The sequence below is a fragment of the Elephantulus edwardii genome, unplaced genomic scaffold (assembly GCF_000299155.1).
Source record: "Elephantulus edwardii isolate Elephantulus edwardi_28Jun2011 unplaced genomic scaffold, EleEdw1.0 scaffold00105, whole genome shotgun sequence".
Taxonomy (NCBI): Eukaryota; Metazoa; Chordata; class Mammalia; order Macroscelidea; family Macroscelididae; genus Elephantulus; species Elephantulus edwardii.
Window position 1 is genome coordinate 8,483,116 of NW_006399855.1, and position 21,212 is coordinate 8,504,327.

At 40.4% G+C, this 21,212-nt stretch overlaps 1 protein-coding gene across 1 annotated transcript in view; it reads right to left on the minus strand.

Moving 5' to 3' along the window:
* Positions 1–1,094: 1,094 nt before the first annotated feature.
* The window catches only part of ITIH2 (inter-alpha-trypsin inhibitor heavy chain 2), a 61,423-nt gene continuing 41,305 nt past the window's right edge, over positions 1,095–21,212 (minus strand). Inside the window, exons 12-21 of the mRNA XM_006891875.1 lie at positions 19,474–19,655; positions 17,368–17,553; positions 16,877–17,016; positions 13,396–13,565; positions 10,114–10,248; positions 6,472–6,585; positions 5,851–6,049; positions 5,183–5,355; positions 2,782–2,893; positions 1,095–1,242 (exon numbers count right to left, since the gene is read on the minus strand). Coding sequence (XP_006891937.1) covers positions 1,095–1,242; positions 2,782–2,893; positions 5,183–5,355; positions 5,851–6,049; positions 6,472–6,585; positions 10,114–10,248; positions 13,396–13,565; positions 16,877–17,016; positions 17,368–17,553; positions 19,474–19,655 — 1,559 coding nt within the window. The remainder of the gene's footprint in view (positions 1,243–2,781; positions 2,894–5,182; positions 5,356–5,850; positions 6,050–6,471; positions 6,586–10,113; positions 10,249–13,395; positions 13,566–16,876; positions 17,017–17,367; positions 17,554–19,473; positions 19,656–21,212) is intronic.

Here is a 21,212-nt window from a genome sequence, read left to right on the forward strand (position 1 = left end):
GCTTGCCACGATTCCTGCACTCCCACCACCACGTTCCTGCCTTATGTTTTAGGAGACATTAATTAGATATTTTTAAAGATAGATAAATTCAGAAATATAGCCTTATAATCAGAGCCAACAGCAAAAGATATGAAAACATAAATATCTAAAGTATCTTGATTCAGGAACATAAATTGGAGTTGTTAAGATTGTGTTAAGAAACCATTTTTAAGGGAGCTCTGGTGGCCTAGTGCAAGAAGCTGCACTGCAATCCTAGAGGTTCACGGTTCAAATCTACCAGATGCTCTGCGGGGGAAGGAGGGACAATCTCCTCCTGTACCAGTCAGATCTGATTTGATGGTACACACACACACACACACACAAATAATAAAAAGAAAAAAAAAAAAAAAAAAGCAAGCGAGCTTTGGAAATTTGAATGATTAAATATGTGGATCTTCTGAGCTTGGAGAAGGTGTGTGGTTAAGGACTTTGATATGGAAGAGGGAATAAAGATTCCATTATTTTCGCCCCTCCAAAAAAAGAAAATGTAACAAAAATCCTAAATCCTAAATCTTCTCTATTGTTGAGTACCATCAAGTCAGAACAACCCATAGCTGACTCTCCTGTGGGTTTTCAGAGGCAATTAATTGAATGGGAGGAGACTGCTCTTCTTCTCTCCTTCTCTTGCGGAGCAGCTGGTCACCTCAAACCATGTGTCTTTGGGATTGCAGTGCAGCTTTTCACAAGATATTTTAAGAGGCTTTATAAGCCACTAATAGATATGGGAGGAAGCTCTGGTGGTCTATTGGTAAGAAGGCCACGAGAGCTCCCTCCCCTTTCTAAAAATGGTTTGCAAGTCACTGTGTTGCAATCTTTAAAGGTGTAGTTCAAATCCACCAGTTGCTCTGTGGGAGAAGGATGGGCACTCACCTCCCGTGGGATTTACTGCATCTGAAAACCTGCTGGAGAGTCAGATGAGTTGTTTCTGACTTGACTGCACATAACAACACCAACATTACCTATAAGTTATTCTTAATAATTCAGTTGAAGAATGACAAAGTGTTACAGAAAAATTGTGTTTGTACAAATGAATTCCAGGGTTTTATTTAAAACTTTTATGGCCATTTGAGATAGCTATAGAGCTGAGGCACAAAGTAATCCTTGTAATGTCCATCAATGAAACCTTTTCCACTGTTATGTACAAACCAGCAGGGGACATCAGTTCCAAATACAATATTGGTTCTATAGTCTTTCTGCAAGCCTCTGCAAGGGAAAAAGAAAAAAAAAGTGCATTGTCAGGACAAGAGCAAGGCATGGTTCGCTTGTCATTCTGTCACCATGTATTCCCTTCCCTTCCCATTACAGATCCTACATTATTTGAAACTTCAGAATCTGGAAATTAGTGTTGGGATGATAGGGAGTGAACATTTCATCTTTAGATCACTTAAATTATCCCACATAAGGATAAAAACACCATTGACTGGGTGGGTGTAATTTAAAGAAGGCCAGAATGAAACTTCAAACTGTAGTGGGCTGACTTAAATGCTCCATGAGCAATGTACCTGAAGTGCCTCTTTACTTTATGTTTAAACAGAAAGCCTCATTACTGTCAGAACGGACTTATAACTGACTTACAACTTCAGTGGGTTTTTGGAGGCTGTAAATTGCAAACTCTCTTGGAGACAATGGTAAACTTTGACTGCCAGAGAGGTGTCAACTTTGGGTAAGCAGTGCAACTTCCTATGGATGACACCACCAGAACGCCTAGTGTTATGTATCACCAGGTATTTCTGAGCAAATTGATGCCCTCTGTTTTGAGGAGAATGAACCGAGTGATTGGTAAGTCCATGCCACAGTTCCACAGGCTTGAATATACATAACTCTGCATACACTCCAGGTCAATTCAGTTTAAGTTCTCTACCATGAAGTCCTCCTAATGTGAAATAGTGGCCCAGCATGTGCCCTTTTACATGGACGTGTAATAAATGTTCTTTTGCTAGTCTCAATAAGATTAGTATATGACTTGCTAAGCAACTTTTCTTCCATAAAAACTGGTCACAAATGCCTGTTGGTAACTTGGCTGCTCTCAAGTATCCTGACACCGCTTGAGCAATCTATTCACTCAGAATCCTTCGGGTTAAGTGCACAAAAATATAGTTTTTGTCTATGTACTTATTGTAATTTTTCGAATTCATTTTTATGGTCATGTAATATAGTTTGAGTAAGTCATAGAAGACAATGGCATTTGTAAAAACTCTAGAAAAGTAAAAATGCTAAGAATATTACCAAATCAAATGTGCAACAACTAAGGGAAATGATATATATTTTTAAATAAAATTTTTATTTTATATTGGCTTATATATCTAAAGAAAATTTTTATCTTATACTGGTTTACTTACAAGCTTTCTATACATTATTTTTCACACCGTGTGTTTGGGGAAAATTAGATTTCTAAGAGTTTTGCTCAGAATACAAGGGTCTATGCTTTTTAGAATTTCCTCTTTGACCAACTTTTCTAATGATCCGATTTGTCTCTACAGGACTTTCAATGTATGCCAATGAGAACAATTGATTTTTGTGCTTACTATTGGTCTTGGAATTTTATGACATATTTCTGTATAATTATTCATATCTAGAGACGAACCCTTTGCAGTATTTTTATGCAAAAATGTACAGGGGTCGATTTCTAATGAATTGTTTGAGGGAGATGATGCTTAACTAGGTTTTTCGTGCTCTTCTACTTTGCTGTGTGGGTCCAATGCCAGTAGGACTCTTCACTACTTCTGTGGGTGTGAGGCTTACCTGGTGACATTCAGCTTGTGTCCTTTCACTTCCATGCTTGCTTCTGGCTTTGTAGGGTTCTTTCCTGGCCTCTCATTGAAAATATGTATCTCAGGCTCATTCATGAACTGGCCTAGTGAAACAAAATCCAGACATTTATTACATTTAATCCACAGTTAGGTAAAAAAGATGAGTGTTTTTATTGACTTGAGCCTACACTATTGACCTCTTTCCAGAATTTTTGTATATAAGTAGAGGTGACAAGTGTTAAAAAATAAGAATAAAATAACTAAACACCATGACACAATCATCTCCAGAAAGTAGATCTTACTGAGGAAAAATGAATATGTGAGGTTCAAAGTAAAACTTTGAAGGACTGCAGCCTTCAATATGGATTGAAGCTCAACATGAAGAAAACAAAGATTTTTATCACTGGTCCAATTGGCAGCATCCTGATAGTGAAGAGATTGAGATTGTTGGCAGCTTTAGTCAGCTTGGCTCCACAATCAACACTCTTGGTATCAGCAGCCAGGAAATGAAAAGACAAATTGCATTGGGAAAGTCTGCTGTCAGAGATCTCTCCAGAGTACTGATGAGCAACATCAGTCAAGATATCAGTCTGGAGACTAAGGTGCACCTGATCTAGGCCATGACCTATGCAATTGCTTGTTATGCATCTGAAAGCTGGACAGTGACTAGGGATGCTAGAAGGAGAATTGTTGCCTTTGAGATGTGGTGCTGGAGAAGAGTATTGAATATACTATGGACTGCTAAGAGAACAAACAGGTTCATCCTAGAGAGAGAAAGACCAGGCTGCTCCTTGAAGGTAAGGATTATGAAGCTTTGTCTGACATACTTTGGACATGTTGCAAGACAAAACCAGTCCTTGGAGAGGGATGCCATGCTTGGGAGGGTGGAGGGACAGCACAGGAGAGGAAGATCCTTTATGAGGTGGGTTGATTCAGTGACTGGGTTAATGAGGGTCAGTGTGTGGGAGACAGTGAGATTGGCATAGGATAGAGTAGTACTTAGTGCTCTTGTACATAGGGTCACTATGAGTTGAAGGAGACTTGATGACACATAACGCAATAATAACAACATATCAATCAATTAGGTCCCTTGTCTACATTCCCAGGCCAGATGACTTGACATCCATGCTTAAACCAAAGCCATGCTGAGAGCAAAAGACTTCAGCAATGTGAAGGATAGATTTTGCCATAAGAGCAATTACAAGCTGTGCCCTATACCATCATTTTATCTGTAAGAGTAATCTGCCAAGACTACAAATAAAAGCCTCTCATGGAAGAAGGGTAAAAGTTAGTACCTGGAGTCATAGCTCAAATCATATGGACAAGATGTGATTGTTGTTATTGTTGTGTGCTGTAGAGTTGCTTGTGTCTCAAAGCGACCCTATGTACAACAGTCCTAAACTCTGCTCTGTCCTGTGCCAATCTCACTGTCTTTGACACACCTATCCCAATTACCCCTGTCACCAAATCAATCCACCTCCTAGAGGGCCTTCCCCTCCTGCGCCTGCCCTCCACCCTCCCAAGCATGATGTCCTTCTCCAAGGACTGGTCCCTCCTTACATCATGACCAAAGTATGTCAGACAAAGTCTCAGAAACTATGCCTCCAAGGAGCAGACCAGTTTAACCCTCTCAAGGATGAATCCGTTTGTTTTCCTAGCAGTCCATTGTACCCTCAATACTCTTCTCCAACACCAAAGCTCAAAGGCATCAATTCTCTTTCTATCCTTCCTAGTCATTGTCCAACTCTCTGATGCATAAGAAGTGATTGCAAAGACCATGGCCTGTATCAGACGCACCTTAGTCTCCAGAGAGACACCATTGATTATGATAGCATATTCTCAACTTTGAAACATCTCCGGAAAACTTGAAAAAGCTGATGTCTTAGGGGCTTAGGAAGCACCATAGACTTCCTAAAACAGTTCGCCTCTCTTCTAGCAGAAAAAAAAAAATAGTTGAAGACTTAAAATCTTTCTGCCCCATTTATCTCTCTCTTCAGGTAAGTTTGTGTAGCAACTGAAGTGTTAAGAGTTTGAATCCACCAGAGGTATCTCAAGAGAAAGGCCTGGTGATCTACTTCCAAAAGATCAAAGCAACTAAAAATCTGATGAATGTATTTTTCTTAAAAAACTTGAGTCAAAAGAACAGGATAACAATAAGGGTTTTGTTTGGTATTTGGCTCTCTCTCTCTCTCTGTTTTAGGCTCTCTTAACATTCCCTGTGATTATGGAATTCTGGTTCTGAAATGACATTTTGGTTTCAGAGTCACCCCACTCTATTATATCATGTCCTTCCTGAACTCATATCTAACATTTTCCCAAGTTCCAACCACTGTCATCCAAAGTTGTTAACGTTGAGAACGTGACCTGCACATATGGGGTGGTTGATACTTTACCGATCAGTCCATGTGCACTTGGTGAAAGCTTGTTTGTGGGGGGAATGTAGATCCCCAAAAAGTCTACATTGACCGGATGCTTCTTCCATACTCGGTGAAGTAAAACAGAAAAGGAGAGCTCTTTATTGAGGGTGATAGTTACAGTTTTTTCTTTCTTCACTGAGACAAGCACCCTAGTGTGAAGGACAAAAGGTGATTCCAGAACAGACTTGTAGAAAAGCCAGGCTTCCTATTGTTCAAACAAACTCTCCGTTCTTCCCAGTATAATGCCACCAATTTTCTATGCTGCTATTTTAGCTCCTAGATCTAAAATTCTGTCAATTTATATATTTGAATATGAATGTTATAAGACACAGTGTTTCCAAGCACACCAATGTAAAATCTGTGAATTTCAGCTGATGGATTAATTTACTTACCTAACACATATCTATGGAATATCTACTGTGTAAATACAATGAGGCACATTAGAGAACAAAACATGTGGGACTCCCACTCCTACACCCTCCAGGGAGCAGATAGTGGATGAAAAACTCCCATTTTTCTGAACCTCAACTTTCTCATATTTAAAATGACAGGTCTAACTTCTGTGTTTATGTTGTTGAAGTCTGGGTTTATTTATGGAGCCATGTGTCAAGGACAAATCCTAATTCCAATGTGGTAACACTTGCCTCTGACTAGTGAAGCGTGCTGTGTCAGCCCAGGACAGGACAGACACGTGGGAACCACGACTCAGCGTAATGGTCTCAGTGCTGATTTCTACTTTTGTGTCTTCACTTTGGAAATAAAATCCCAGCTTTCCAAAATAGGTGCTTAATTTATTGTTCTTGGGCTTCTTGGCACCAACGAGCTGACCATTGACCAAAATCCCTATAGGAAAAAAGCAAAAAAAAAAGTATATATTTTTTCTTTTTTAATGTGCTAATATATATGTAGAACAGGCACAAAACCTCAAATTTATAAAACATGACACTATAGGAAAATTATTATTATTTTGCTTTAGAATCTAATTTGCTCTCTTATTTTATATGGGTATATTTTATTATAGTTTAGCTGTGTCATAATAAGATATGTTACTTTTTTCCCTTTAAGATATGCCACTTCTTATGCAAGGAGATTATCTTACTTATAACAACTGAAACATACTTAGGACTATATTTATAATTAATTTCTCACTAATTATTGGAGTTCAAATTAGGTAATATTTTATTAAGGTGAGAAATAGGGGGGTGAAAAGACAGTGAAATATAATTTTAAATTTTTCTAATTAAAATGTGATTTTTTGGTATTACCTGACTCTGGATCAGACACCAGGTTGAGAATTTTTCCAGGTTCTGAGTCAATATTGAAACAAATATTCTTTTGGCTTTTTGGAAGGTAAATTATGAAGTGTGGATCATTTTCAACTGGAAAATACATAAAGAAAAGGAAAATAAACAATCACAGAAAAGATTATTTTAAACAGTATTTTATTCTTGAACATTTTTATTTTAACAAGAACAAATATTTATTGTGTTTCTATTATGTGCTAGTTATAAAAATCCTCACAACTGGACTGATAAGGAACATCATAATAAATGGAGAAAACATTGACATTTTAAGGATTTCATCTTATTTTGATTCACAGTCAACGTGTCTATGATAGCAGGAGTCAAAAAAATCAAGAGACATGCTACGTTTTGAAAATTTGCTGTCAAGGACCTCTCCAAAGTGCAAAAGCAAGGATGTCAATTTAAAGACTAAAGTGTCCCTGACCCAAGTCATAGTATTTCCAATTGCTTCCTGTCCAACTGAAAGTTGGGCAATGAATAAGGAAGACCAAAGAATTGATGCCTTTGAACTTGTGGTGTTGGTGAAGAGTACTGAATGTATGATGGCTGACCACAAGAACAAACAAGTCTGTCTTGGAGAAAGTACAATTATAGTGTTCCTTACAGGCAAGGATGGTGAAGTGAAAGTATAAGTAAAGTACTAGAAAATGATGTCGGAAAATAATTTCTCTCATGTAGTAGTAACTTAGGGGGAAAACCCATTAAATTAAGCAAGGATAATGATTGGTGGAAGATTCATCAACAATCTACGTTATGCAAATGATACAATCCTGCTTGCTGAAACTGAGGAGGACCTGAAGTGCTTGCTGCAGAGGGTCAAGGACTGCAGTCTTCAATATGGATTGAGGCTCATTATCAAGAAGACAAAGGTTCTCACCACTGGGCTAACTGAATGGTGAAGAGATTGAGATTGTTAATAGCTTTAATTTGCTTGGCATACAGTGAACACTTTTGGCACTAGCAGCCAGGAACTTAAAAGACGCATTGTGATGGGAAAGTTTGCTGTTAGAGACCTCTCCAAAGTACTGAAGAACCATGGTGTCACTCTGGAGACTAAGGTGTGTTTGATACAGGCCATGGTCTTTGCAATTACTTGTTGCATCAGAGAGTTAGACAATGACTAGAGAGGATAGAACGAGAATCGATGCCTTTGAGCTGTGGTGTTGGAGAAGAGCAATGAATATACCATGGACTGCTAAGGGAATGAACAGGTTCATCCTGGAGAGGAGAGGATTAAACTAGTCTGCTCCTTGGAGGCAAAGGTTCTGAAGTTTCATCTGACATACTTTGGATATGTTGCAAGGAGGGACCAGTTCTTGCATAAGGATGTCATGTTTGGGAGAGTGGAGGGACAGGGCAGGAGAGGAAGACCCTTGATGAGATGGAGTGACTGGGGTAATGGGGTAGGTGTGTTGGAGACAGTGAGATTGGCACAGGACAAAGCAGAGTTTAGGTCTGTTGTACATAGGGTTACTATGAATCGCAGGTGGTGACTCAATGGCACATAGCAACAACAACAACAACAATGAATGAGATTGATAAGGGGGCAAAGTTCTGGAGAGATTTCAATAGAATAGACAGTATCTGCTAAGAAGAGAGGAAGATGTCAACATTGCCAGGTCTCTAGGCTTAGTAACAGAAGCAAATAAAGAGGAAGGTTTCTGTTGGGAAGAGATGTACTTGTGTTTTCTGGGGGAATGGAAAGAGTAAGCTACCATCCATGGAAAAGATGAATCTATATGTTTGAATTCTGGTGTTGGAGGAGAGTATTGACTATGGACTGCCAAAAGAACAAACAAATCTTTCTTAGAGAAATGTGACCAGGATGCTCCTTAGAGATAAGGATGGTGAGACTTGATCTTGCAGACTCTGGACATGTTCTCAGGAGGGACCAGTAGTTAGTAAAACACATCATGCTGGGGAAAGATAGAGGGTCAGTGAAAGAGAGGGAGATCCTCAATGAGATGAACTGATACAGCGACATTAACAATGGGCTTGAGCAAGGCTGAGATGATAAGGTTGGCACAGGATAAGGCAAGGCTAACACTTGTACAAGTCTCTATGAGTCATAGTCAAGTGGAAGGACACATAACAATAACATCCAGGTACCAGGATCTTACCACATAGTCACCATATTGCTGTGTGCTGTTACTTGATATTGACTCACAACAGGATAGAATTGCTTTATATGGTTTCTTGGGCTATAATCTTATAGAAGGAACCTCCCTGGCGTAACTTGATTCCACCTCCTACTCTGCAGGAGAAAGCTCAGGCAGTCTATTTCATTAAAGTTTTATAGCCTTGGAAAACCTTACGGCCAATTCTACTGTCCTACAGTTTCACCGTAAGTTGAAATTGACTTACTTAAGGTCAGTGGTTTTCATTTACTTAAGATGAAACAGAACCAAGATTTTTCACACATTATTCAACGTGAAACAAATATTGTTATTGTTATGGTTCAATGTAAGAGAGGAAGTCTCTCAATAAGGCGGATTGACAGTCATGGTAACAATGGGCTTAAGTATGCCAGAGATGGGAGGACGGCATGGGATGGGGTTTTTAGCTCTGTTCTTCATAGGGTTGCTATGAGTTGTATTCCACTCAATGGCATAATAATAGCATGTGCCATTGAGTTGGAACTGAGTCATAGCTGACCCTCCAGTGGCTTTTCAGAAGCTATAAATAAAACAGGAGGAGATTGTCTTTTTCCTATAGAAAAGTTGGTGGATTAAAAACACTTGCCTTTGAGGTAGCAGTGCAACTCCTTACCCATAAACCATCATTATAACCTGTAGCTATATAAGAAACATTAAAGGATTGTTGATGATAGGACATACAGCTCTCAATCTTAAATAATAACATAACATAACATAACATAACATAACAATATAACATAACATAGCATAACATCATTTACTGAGTGACTATTACATGCCTTCAGTGTAAAGAGATTGACCCAGTGATCATGCAGATGACACATGGCAGGTCAAGATTCAGATCAGTTGTTCATAATGCTTCTGAGTTGTACTCAACTTAAAAGCATCTAACATTACGTGTGTTAGCACTTTATAGAACAATTTAGTGACAAATTAAGCATCTAGTTACATAAGTGCCGTCACACTCATTTTCAATATGAAGGACGTAAATAGCAGAAACATTAAGTAACTTGCTCAAGCTCACTTTGGAGGTGTCAACCCCAAAGGAAATGTTCTTTCTCTGATATCCCATTGATGGTCGATGCAAGAGTGGAACCCTTCTTTCTTTACAGAGGATTCTCCTCATGGAGTTGGAAATGGAGCTATCTTCTCAAGTGGGGGGTTGTGATGTTATATACATCAAGTCAGAACTGACCCACAGCTGACCCGCCAGCAGGTTTTGAGAGATAGTAAATAACATGAGAAGAGACTGCCCATCTTTCTTCCATGGAACAGCTGGTGGATTTGAACCATGTGCCTTTAGGTTGGCAGCACAGCACCTTACCACAAGACCACCAGAGCTCCCTAAGTGGAAGGTAGTAATGCCTGTAAAAATCTCTGCAAGATTATGTTCAGAGTGAGATCTGGGCTGGAAAAGCATGGGTCAAAGTTTTGGGGATTTTTTTACCTCTTATTACATGAGGAGGTGTTGTCTCAATCACTGGAGCTCCTATTGCATGCTGGGAGGTCTCTGGTGTTGGTGAAGGGTTGGCCCATGGTGGGACTGCACTTGGAGAGACTCTGCTTCCATAATACAGAGCGCCTATGTAGAAAAATCAGAGTGTATTACTTTCCAGATTTACATTTCCATGGAAATGGCTTAAAATTTATCAATGCCATTACTATTTTAAAGCAGCACCTAGAGATTTTTCAGCTACAGTGTTTTTTATTTTTATTTTCAAATCAAATTTTTTTTTCTTTTTGGCTCTCTTAATCATCATGTTATATGGGGTTGCAACACAGCTCTCCCTAGAGTCTCAGACCTGAGTTTGGGTGTGTGTTAGGAAGAATGTCTCCAGAGAGGTTACCAAAGGATCTCCTGCCTTCAGCATATTGTTGTTGTTGGGTACCATTGAATTCACTGAAACTCCTAGTGACCCTATGAACCACAGATAGAGCCTTGCTCTATCTGGCATCATCCCCACCATCTCCGTACACACCCAAGCCCATTGTTGCAGTCACTAGGTCAATCCATCTCATGGGGCCTTCTCTTTCACTGATCTTACCTGTACTTTTCCAAGCATAAGGTCTTTATCCAATGGCGTGTCCCTTCTAACAACATGTCTCAAGCATGTGGAAGGAAGTTTTGCCCTCCTTGCCTCCAAAGAGCACCTTGCTTGCACCTCTTCCAAGAAAGCTTTGTTTGTTCCTTGGGCAGTCCGCAGGATATCCAGTGCTCTCCTCCAGCACCACAGTTCATAAGTGTCAATTCTTCTTTCATCTTTCTTAATCATTGTCTAACGTTTAAAGAGTCCTTCGGCATAGATCAGGATATAATTTGTAGTTCAGCCATTCAAGAGTCCTAACTTGCTACAGGCACCTTCTTAACTAGACCAGAGTAGTCAAACCCGCTGCCATTGACTTGATTTTAATTCATAGTGACCCTCTAAATTTCAGGGACTGCACGTTTTTACAGGGGAATATAACCCTTTTTCCTATGGAGCAGCTAGTGGATTTGAACTGCTGTCCTTTTGGTCAGCACAACAAATAAGGAACTTCCCCATCAGGGCTCCTTTCTGAGACCAAATCCTCCATATCCACATTTCCCAATGAAGTTCCCCAGCTATGGAGACACACATTTTACATACAAAAAGTTATTTTTGCCTTCTGATAGCTAGTTAGTCTCCCTGATTTTGAGAACAAATGCCAGTTCCCCCAAGTCTGATTCTCCCTAGGTAAATTTAGCTTTTGAAATTATAGGCTCTCAGCACAGGCTATCAGAAGTCCCGATTCGTTAAACCTCAGACCACTGCTAGAGAGCTGGCACTTAATTGTAAACAAATAAAAAAATGAAGGAAACAGTCCGTTCAGTATATGCAGGTCATTCTCAAAGATTATATTTCAATACATCCGCCCAGTAGGAAAGAGAGGAGGGAAGTCTGTCTGATAAACTATTCTTGTATGTGTTGTTGACCTTATGAAGGACAGATGTAAACCCTGTCCTATCTGTCATCATATCTGACATTCTTGAGTTCATTGCTGTGATCACTGTGCCAATTCATCTCATTGAACATCTTCTTCTCTTTGCCAGCATGATGTCTCACTCTGAAGAACAGTCTCTTCCAGAAGAAACATGCAATATGGGAGATGAAGCTTTCCTCTATGGAATACTCTGGCTGTACTTTCTCTAAGACATATCTGTTTGTTCTTTTGGCAGTTTAAGAATATGCAGTATTCCTCTACAATGCCATGACTCAAAGACATCAATGCTTCTTTTTGTCATCCTTATTCATTGTTCAGCTCTCAGATGCACAATAAGTTATTGAAAAGACCATGGCCTGAATCAGGTGCACACAAGTCTTTAAACTGATACCATCACTCCACAGTTCTTTGGAAAGGTCCTTGACAGAAGATTTTCCCACTGTAATGTGTCATTTTGATTCCTTGACTGCTGGTGTCAAGGGTGTGATTGTAGATCCAAGTAAGATGAATCATTGACAATTTCAGCCTTTTTCCCATCTATCATGATGGTGCTTATTGGCCTGGTGGTGATTTTTATTTCCTTGATATTGAGATGTAAACCATATTGAATGACGATTGTAGTCTTTTATCTTTTGCAGCAAGTACTTTAAGACTTCCTCACTTTTAGAAACCAAGGCTGTGTCGCCTACATAATGTAGGTTCTTGATGAGTCTACCCCTCCATATGGATGCCCCAAACATAAACTGGAACATGAGTACTTGTGAGGGTTCCTGAAAACTTTCCACAGAGAATATAGAAAGTTTTAAAACAATCTGTAGGTTCTCAACTCTCACATATATTCTTCTAAGAAAAAAAATGACCCCAGAATACCCTTTTCCTGGTGTACAAGGAAAGCATGCCCTTCCCAGTGGCCCGTCATCAACCCACCCCCTCCAGCATCAGTTTGAAATCTGAGCGTGGTGCCAAAGGACTGAATGGCTCTAATGACTGAGTAACAAGTCCTTTTACAACATTTGGATTTGGGCCCAAGTTGTCAGCTTATAGATGAGTAGAAATAATTTTTTGAATCCTAAATCTATGTGTGTTGACATCTAACTTCAGAAGAGTGCACATAAGTAACATGGCAGCTTATCTGTGCCAACAATAGTTATTAGGACTTGTACCTATAAAAATAAAGGGGGGGGGAAGGAAAAGAATCAATACTGAGGTGAATCCTGTTTCAATATGTCAATTACAACCAATATGTCAATTACAAATGTTCACCTACAAATAGCTGACAAAAATAGTCTCATCTGTCTCATTAAAAGATGATTTCTACTAAAATTTTACTTCCTGTGTGTATAGTGTGAAGTACGAGGGGCCTAGTTCACTGCTAACAGAAAGGAAAAGGCAATTTGAACTCATAGTGACTGTAGGAGGGAACAGAACTGTCTTGGAGGGTTTCTGAAGCTAATAAATATTTAGGGGAGAAGACTGTCTCCTCTCTCCCCCACAAAGTATTTGGTGGGTTTAAGCCACCAACCTTTCAGATAACAAACATATATTTTTTAACCACTGCACCACAGAGATTCTCAAGGGGATACAAAGGTTTTCAAAATCTTTCTCTGGAATATAAGAGAAACTGTTCGAAGAGAGTAGCAATAAACCATAAAATGACAGCACTGGAGTGTAAGGTAGATACACTCGGCATGAGGTGAGAAGAGAACAAGAGTTCTGGATGAGGAGGGTGCTCTGTGGTACTAATTCCCCAGCTGATTGAAACACTGACCTGAACAGCAGGCGAGGTCATGTGGGGGGGAGTCTGCCAGCATCCGCTCATCGCCAGCGTCATTCTCAATCACCATTGCAGTGAGCGGGGTTACAATGTGATGCTCCAGAGACATCTGCAGGATTGTCCTTGTAATTTTCCTTTTGGCAGCAGCTGTAGGAGCCAGGCTTCTATATTCAGGGATTACAGACAGTGTAGATCATCATTTCATTCAGTGTCCAACCAGGACCTGGTAGACTACAAGTGGAGAACTAATTGACCTCATGAGCATAGTGCTTTATGTCGCAATGAAGTATCAAGAGATCTTTTTCAAAAGCAGTATTTAACTTATGCAGTGAGTTTCTATACAACTGTAAAAGATAATCTGTATGCTTCTATAAAATTGGCAAGTATGTGTCATGTTTATTTCATAGCCACAGTTTACAGCCTTTAAGGCTTTCTTTGTGAAATAGTGGATTTTTTATTGTGAGTTTACTTATACCTGTATATTTCACTTTCCTCACTTCATACAGATGATCAGCCTTATCTTCCCGAGAAGACCAGTTTCATGTAACCTAACAGATGGAGTAGGGTGGAAGAACTGCAAGTTTGATCAGATTCTCCATATAATTCTGATACAAGTGATCTAAGATCTATACATTACTCTAGCAATATCGCTCTTCTATTGGAGAGTTTTTGAATGAAGTTCAGTTGAGAAGCCAAATAGGAAAGAGTTCCCTTTAGAGCTCATAGTAATCCTGCATTTCTCTTCAAAAATGAGCATACAGTGCTCACTTAGGCAGCACTTACACTAAAACTGGAACATAAGATTAGCGTACATTGTACATAGGGTTTTCAGAGGCCTGCTATTTCAGAAGTGGATGGCCAATCTTTTTTCCTAGTCTGTCTTAATGTGAATGCTCAGATTTAGAGAAGTATCAGACAGACCAGCAAGTTAAAGGTATATCCCTTATTGTGGAGTTAACCATTAGTGTCATTGTTGTCCCTGCCTTTGTCACACGTGTCTTTACCCACTTATTTCCCTGCTCCACCATCAGAATTGATGCCTTTGAGCTGTGGTGCTGGAGAAGAGTTTTGAGAATACCATGGACTGCTAGGAAACAAACAGATTTGTCCTGGAAAGGGTTAACCAGGTGGCTCCTTGGAGGCAAGGATTCTGAGGCTCCGTCTAACATCTTTTGGACATGTTGTGAGGAGAGACCTGTCCTTAGAGAAGGACATCATGCTTGGGAGGGTGGAGGGACAGCACAGGAGAGGAAGGCCCTCTATGAGGTGGATTGATTCAGTGACTGGGATAATCGGGATGGGAGTGTCGGAGACAGTGCGATTGGCACAGGACAGAGCAGAGTTTAGGGCTGTTGTACATAGGGTCGCTATGAGTCGCAAGCGACTCGACTGCACATAACAACAACCACACAAGATTAGCATTGCCTCTGTGCAAGGATGACACGCAAATTTGTGAAGCATTCCGTATTTTTCAGAGGCTCCCCAGCCTCCTCCTCCTTACCACTCACTCCTTGCTTCTGGCTTCGCTTGGTGAGGCCACCTCTTCCACTAGCCACAGATTTGCAATTCTCAATGCAGGACACCTCTCCCATCACCATGTCCCCAGAAACACCTGTACAGACTCATTTAGCTTTATCCAAGAACCCAGTTTTGTTCAGGGACCTCGGATTCCTAAACCCAACCCCTCACGGACCCCTCTGAAGATCTTATTCCTACAAACAGGGCTCTAACCCGGATAGAGTCCAGTGTAATAAAGGCACCTGTTTCAGATCCTTAAAAAAGAAAAGAATAAGAATGAGCAGACATGAAAACAAAATGCCTATGAATGATTGCATGAAAAACTAGGATAATTTGCAAGCTTTCATTCAAACAGAAATAATATTGTAGTATAAAATGAAATTAAAAAGTAAAAAAAAGGAAGAGACAAATATGACTGATAAATACAGCACTAAGGATGAATCTCACAGATATCAGATTGAGCAGATGAAGCCCAAGACAAAGAGTACAAATTGCATGATTATGTCAAGTTCAGCAATAGAAACAACTAACTGATGATGATGTCAAAACTGTGGTTCTCTGTGTAGAGAAAGGGGCTAGGGAACCTTCAAAGTTCAGAGGTACTAGAAATGTCTCGTATCTGGGTCGGTATCATGGTGACACATACATATGCCTACACATAAGATTAATGTACTTTACATATTTAATTTCTTTTAAACCTTATTGAAAAAGTAACCCTAACATAAATGGCTTATAAACTAAAACTACAAAGTCCACTGCTATGGCACAAATTCTGACTTTTTAGTGATCCTACAGGATGAACAGAATGAACTACCTGCCCAGGATTCCCCAGCTGTAACTCTTTATGGAAGCGGGCTGCTGCTTTCTCGCATGGAATGGCTGCTGGTCGGGTTGCAATCATTGACAGCCAAGTAGTTAACCACTGCGTCAGGAGGGCTTTTCTAAGTGGCTTATAACCAGTGAAAGATAACCAGTCCTAGGTATCAATCCAAACCTTGCTACCTTTACACCTTTTTTGTGTGTGCTTGTTGTTGTTATATGCCATTGAATCACCTGTGACTCATGGTAACCCTATGTACAACAGCTCTGAACCCTTTTCTGTCCTGAACCAGTCTCACTGACTCCGACACACCTCTCCTGCACTGTCCCTCCACCCTTCTTGCATAATGTCCTTCTCTAAGGATTGATCCCTCCTGGCCACATGCCAACAGTATATGAAACAGAGCTTCAAAATCCTAGCCTCCAAGGAGAAACTTGGTTTCACTCCCTCCAAGACAGATCTATATGTTTTCTTGGGGGTATGTTCAAGACTCTTGTCTAACACTACAACTCGAAGGCATCAATACTTCTTCTGTCATCCTTTGCCATTATCCAGCTTTCTGATGCATAGCAAGTAATTGTGAAGACCATAGATGGGATCAGGCGCTTATGTATCTAAAAATGGAGCTCAGGTGGCCTAGCGAGTAAGGAGCTGTGCTGTTAACCCAAAGGCTAAGGCAGGCAATTTCAATCCCCCAGCTGCTCTGAGGGAGAAAAATGGGAAATCTCCTCCTGTGAGACTTACAGCCTCTCAGAAACCAGCTAAAGTTTCACTTATGAGTCAGTTCCAACTTGACTGAAATTGAATTTTTTAATCTGAGTGGGCTCCAACTAGATTGCACAATTTTAAAATTGAGACAATTCAGTGACATTAATTACATTTACCATGAGGTGCTACCTTCACCCCTATCCAGTCCAAGGTTTCTGAGTAACTCTTTCACAAGAATTCTAATTCATCTCTATCCACAGCCCCTGGTAACCACTAATCAACTTGACTTCTTTTCCATATTTCATGTTAGTGAGATCATACACTATTTGTCCTTTCATTTGATGTCTTTCTGGATTGCAAACCTTTGTGTAGTATTTAAAATTTACAAAGTAAAAAAAAATCCTTGAGGTGTGGATTTTCTCTTCTTACCTTTCAGCTAGGAGTTGGTTGATTGTTAGATAAGCCCACAATTTTCGGGTGAAATCAGGGTCTGCATGCTTATCTTTTGATAGGAAATCTTCTAAGTCATCCATCTGTGCCAGGGTTTCCAGGACCAAGTCTGTGCTGGCCTGTGATGGAGGGTAAGGTGAAAGACACCAAGGAAACAGAATCAGAGCTAAGAGTTGACATATTTTTAAGGACCCATTATAAGTGTGACTTGAGACTTTAAGGGGAATACAAAATCAACGGAAGACAGAACTTCTTTAGGGAAGTTTTAAGTACATATGTCCAAAGCTTGCGATTGTGTTTGAGATGAAAAACAATGGTTGAGGAAATGATGTGCATGTTCTCATGCACTCTTATTGCTTTTATTCCACACACATCATTCTTGGAATGGAGATTATTAAACTGTTAGTATACAAGATAGGTTCTCTTTCAGGGAACAATTCATGTTGTGAAAATGAACAGATTAGCAGTACCGTCGTTGCGGTGATAATACTCTGCATTTGCTCCAGTTTAGTCGGGTCAACTTTTCCTGCCACCACAATCTCTGAGCCTCCAAAATAGTTGTAGAAACTGTTCTGAGTGACATCCGTTACTGCTGCATGAGGATAGTTGAACTGGACATTCCGGAGCAATGGTGTCGAGACTTGGTTATAGAACTTCTGCAATTCATAGAAATTCAGAAAGATTGTTATTTTCATATCACTTTCTATACCTGAAGGATTTTTTTCCTCTGAAATTTTAAAAATGCTTAACAGTTGTCTCTAAGTTTATTTCCACTTGATCTCTGGGCCACCTTATGGGCCCAGGAAAAATTCTCATCATTTTCAGATGAAAAAACTCCGAGATAAGAAGATAAAGCTTGTCAAGATTGTTACCCTTGATTTAAAAGCCCATCATTGTTATTGAAGTTTCCCCCTTGTTATGACAAGCAAGAAAACATCTTCGACACTCATAATAATAAAAATCAGCTGGTTTGCTTTTCTCAAATTAAAACTTTTATCCCTCATGTACTCTCAAATTTAAATATGGCACCTGGCATTAACATGAAACAAGGCCCGACATGATATTTATCTACATTTTAAAAAATCTATTTAGCCTAGTTAAACAAGCAATTAATTTACTTATATTTAAGATACTCTTTGGTGTGATTTACTGCCTCTGAGAACCTACTGGAGCTATGAGTTAGCTTTGACTCGACAGTACCGTACAATGTATTTATGGAAATTTGTAGACCATAGTTTGATCTAAAATATCAATTGAGACTTTAAAGGGAAAATTAGTAGCCATGATGATCAGGGGAACCTGTCGTTGAGCAAGACTGGAGAACTACAAGAAGTTTTACTATTGCCCCGGTGCCTTTTGTCCAGGGAAGACAGATATAAGTAATTACTATTTATTGTTTCACAGCAAAACTATCAATGCAGAAATACAAGTAGAGAAATGATGGGAGTAAAATACTGCACTGAAACAGATGAGGGAGTGAATAATTTAAAAGCAATGTATGATAGGGTATTATGGTTATCACAAGAGTCCACAATTAAGGTTGCAAGTGGAATGTTGGGAAAGAAGCGGCCATGTTGTTCCTGGTTTGGCTGGCTTCTCCCAGGCTCTTGGGAAGATCTCCTTGCCAGAAGGAGGGAGCATGGTGGTGGGAGCGCAGGAATCGTGGCAAGCTTTTGGAGTCGACTGCTTTTCCGAGAATGTGTCTGACATGCAGGTTTGCTCTGTCCTTGGAGTGAGGCTAGCCAGCCTAGGCCTAGGGTTTGAACCAGGACGCGGCCTTAAGCCCCAAGGCAGCTGAGAAAGAAGCAGCCATGTTGTTCCTGGTTTGGCTGGCTCCTCCCAGGCTCTTGGAAAGTTCTACTTGCCAGAAGGAAGGAGCATGGCTTGCTTGCCTCTGGAAACTCTGTATGAACAGTGCTCAGGCTGTTCGTTCATAGGGTCACTATGAGTCGTCTACGACTCAACGGCATCAAACAACAACAACAGCAGTGGAATGCACTTGGGGCGGCAGGAGGGGTGTGGGCGGATTGTGTACTAGGGAAGGAGTGTTTCTTTTACTTTTGAAAGAGAAGAGCGAAGTGGGGGGGGCGGGGAGAGAAGTGCAGCAATGGATGAATGGAAACCCAAAATCTCTGTAAATGCTCATTAAAGTTATTTTAAAAAACAAAAAAAAAAAAAAAGGAATTGAACACATTTCTCTGATTCTTATGAGGTGGAAAATTCGAACTTTGAATTAAATTTGGTCATCTTCTCTAAAAACCAAAACTAATCAAAAAGGAAAACAAACAAAAAAAAGCCCCCAAACGAAACACCAACAAAACCCCATCAACAATGAGCTGATGCAACTCACAGTGACCCTGCATCAGGCTGACAAAACTTCCTAAGAGGAGACTACTTCTCTCACTCACCTTCCCCCCACTCCACCAGCTGGTGGATTCAAAATGCATTCAGTTAGCAGTCAGTGAATTGTGTTACCTCACAACCAATGCTTTCCTGTCTTCTCTTAGCAAGATTATTTTGAATGGGGAAGGGGAGGGGAAGAAAGAAAGAGAAAGGAAAATAACGTTAAATGTTACCCTAAGTTGAGAAGAAGTGTCCTGGTTTCCATAAATCCTTTGAGCAATTCCACGATTTTCATTGGAGAGTCTTTTCAAAAAATCATAGTCAACATCAAATCCTATCCCCAAACTGAACAAGGAGATATTGTCGCGAATGTTCTGTTTCACGTTTTTCTGAATTTTTGACAATTTAAGTTCTCCTAAAATCAATAATTATGTAAAAGAAAGGGAGGGGAAAACTGTTACAAAGTTTGTGGAAAATCTGCATAGAGTGGTTTAGCAAAATTTGTCCACATTAAAATGCACTCATTGTTTGATCTATTCATTTAACTAATGCAGAGGAGCTCTAGTAGCGTAGTGGTAAGAAGCTATGCTATAAATCCTACAGGTTGTTGTTGTTGTTGTTATGTGCCATCGAGTCACCTGCGACTCATATCGACCCTATGTACAACAGCCCTAAACTCCGCTCTGTCCTGTGCCAATCGCACTGTTTCTGACACTCCCATCCCAATTATCCCAGTCACTGAATCAATCCACCTCATAGGGGGCCTTCCTCTCCTGCGCTGTCCCTCCACCCTCCCAAGCATGATGTCCCTCTCTAAGGACCGGTCTCTCCTCACAACATGTCCAAAGTATGTTAGACGGAGCCTCAGAATCCTTGCCTCCAAGGAGCCACCCGGTTTAACCCTTTCTAGGACAAATGTGTTTGTTTTCCTAGCAGTCCATGGTATTCTCAATACTCTTCTCCAGCACCACAGCTCAAAGGCATCAATTCTCCTTCTATCCTCTTTGGTCATTGTCCAACTCTCTGATGCATAACAGGTGATTGCGAAGACCATGGCCTATATTAAACGCACCTTAGTGTCCAGAGAGACACCACTGCTCTTCAGCACTTTGGAGAGGGTCCCTAACAGCAGACCTTCCCATGGCAATGCGGCTTTTAATTTCCTGGCTGCTGGTGCCAAGACTGTTGACTATGGAGCCAAGCAAACTAAAGCTGTGTACAATCTCAATCTCTTCACCATCCATCCTGATGCTGCCAATTGGTCCAGTGATGAGAATCTTTGTCTTCTTGACATTGAGCCTCAATCCATATTGTAGGCTGCAGTCCTTGACACTCTGCAGCAGGCACTTCAGGTCCTCTTCAGTTTCAGCAAGCAGGGTTGTGTCATCTGCATAACGCAGATTGTTGATAAATCGTCCACCAATCTTGACCCCACATTTCTCCTCATAGAGCCCGGGTACTTGGTTCAAATCCATCAGCTGCTCTGAAGAAGGATGAGAAATCTCCTCCCATGGAATTAGGTGCCTCTGACAACAAGCTAGAGTGTCAGTTATGAGTTATGACGGCTCACAACAACAGTATGATGGATGCCATGGATTGAATTGTGCCCTCTCAAAATATATGCCACTTTGGCTCAAAGCAAAACAAAAACCCAACCCAAAACACAGCCAACCTAACCCTCAAACTCCTTGGTGTTGAGTTGGAACTGACTCACAACAACTCTCCAGTGGGTTTTCCAAGGCTGTATATGTTGTGGGAGAAGATGCCCATCTTTCCCGCAAGCCGGTGGATCCAAACCATTAGAGAGGCACCACCTGTGGGTCAGCAGTGCAATTCCCAGTAAACCATGATTATCAGCATAAAGTCATTATCCTGTGCATTTTAATCTGTCAATGCTGATGAGTCTAAGTTAGAGGCAGTTGTGTAAGGATGTGGTTATCATTCAGGTGTGATGTGAGATGTGATCAGCTAA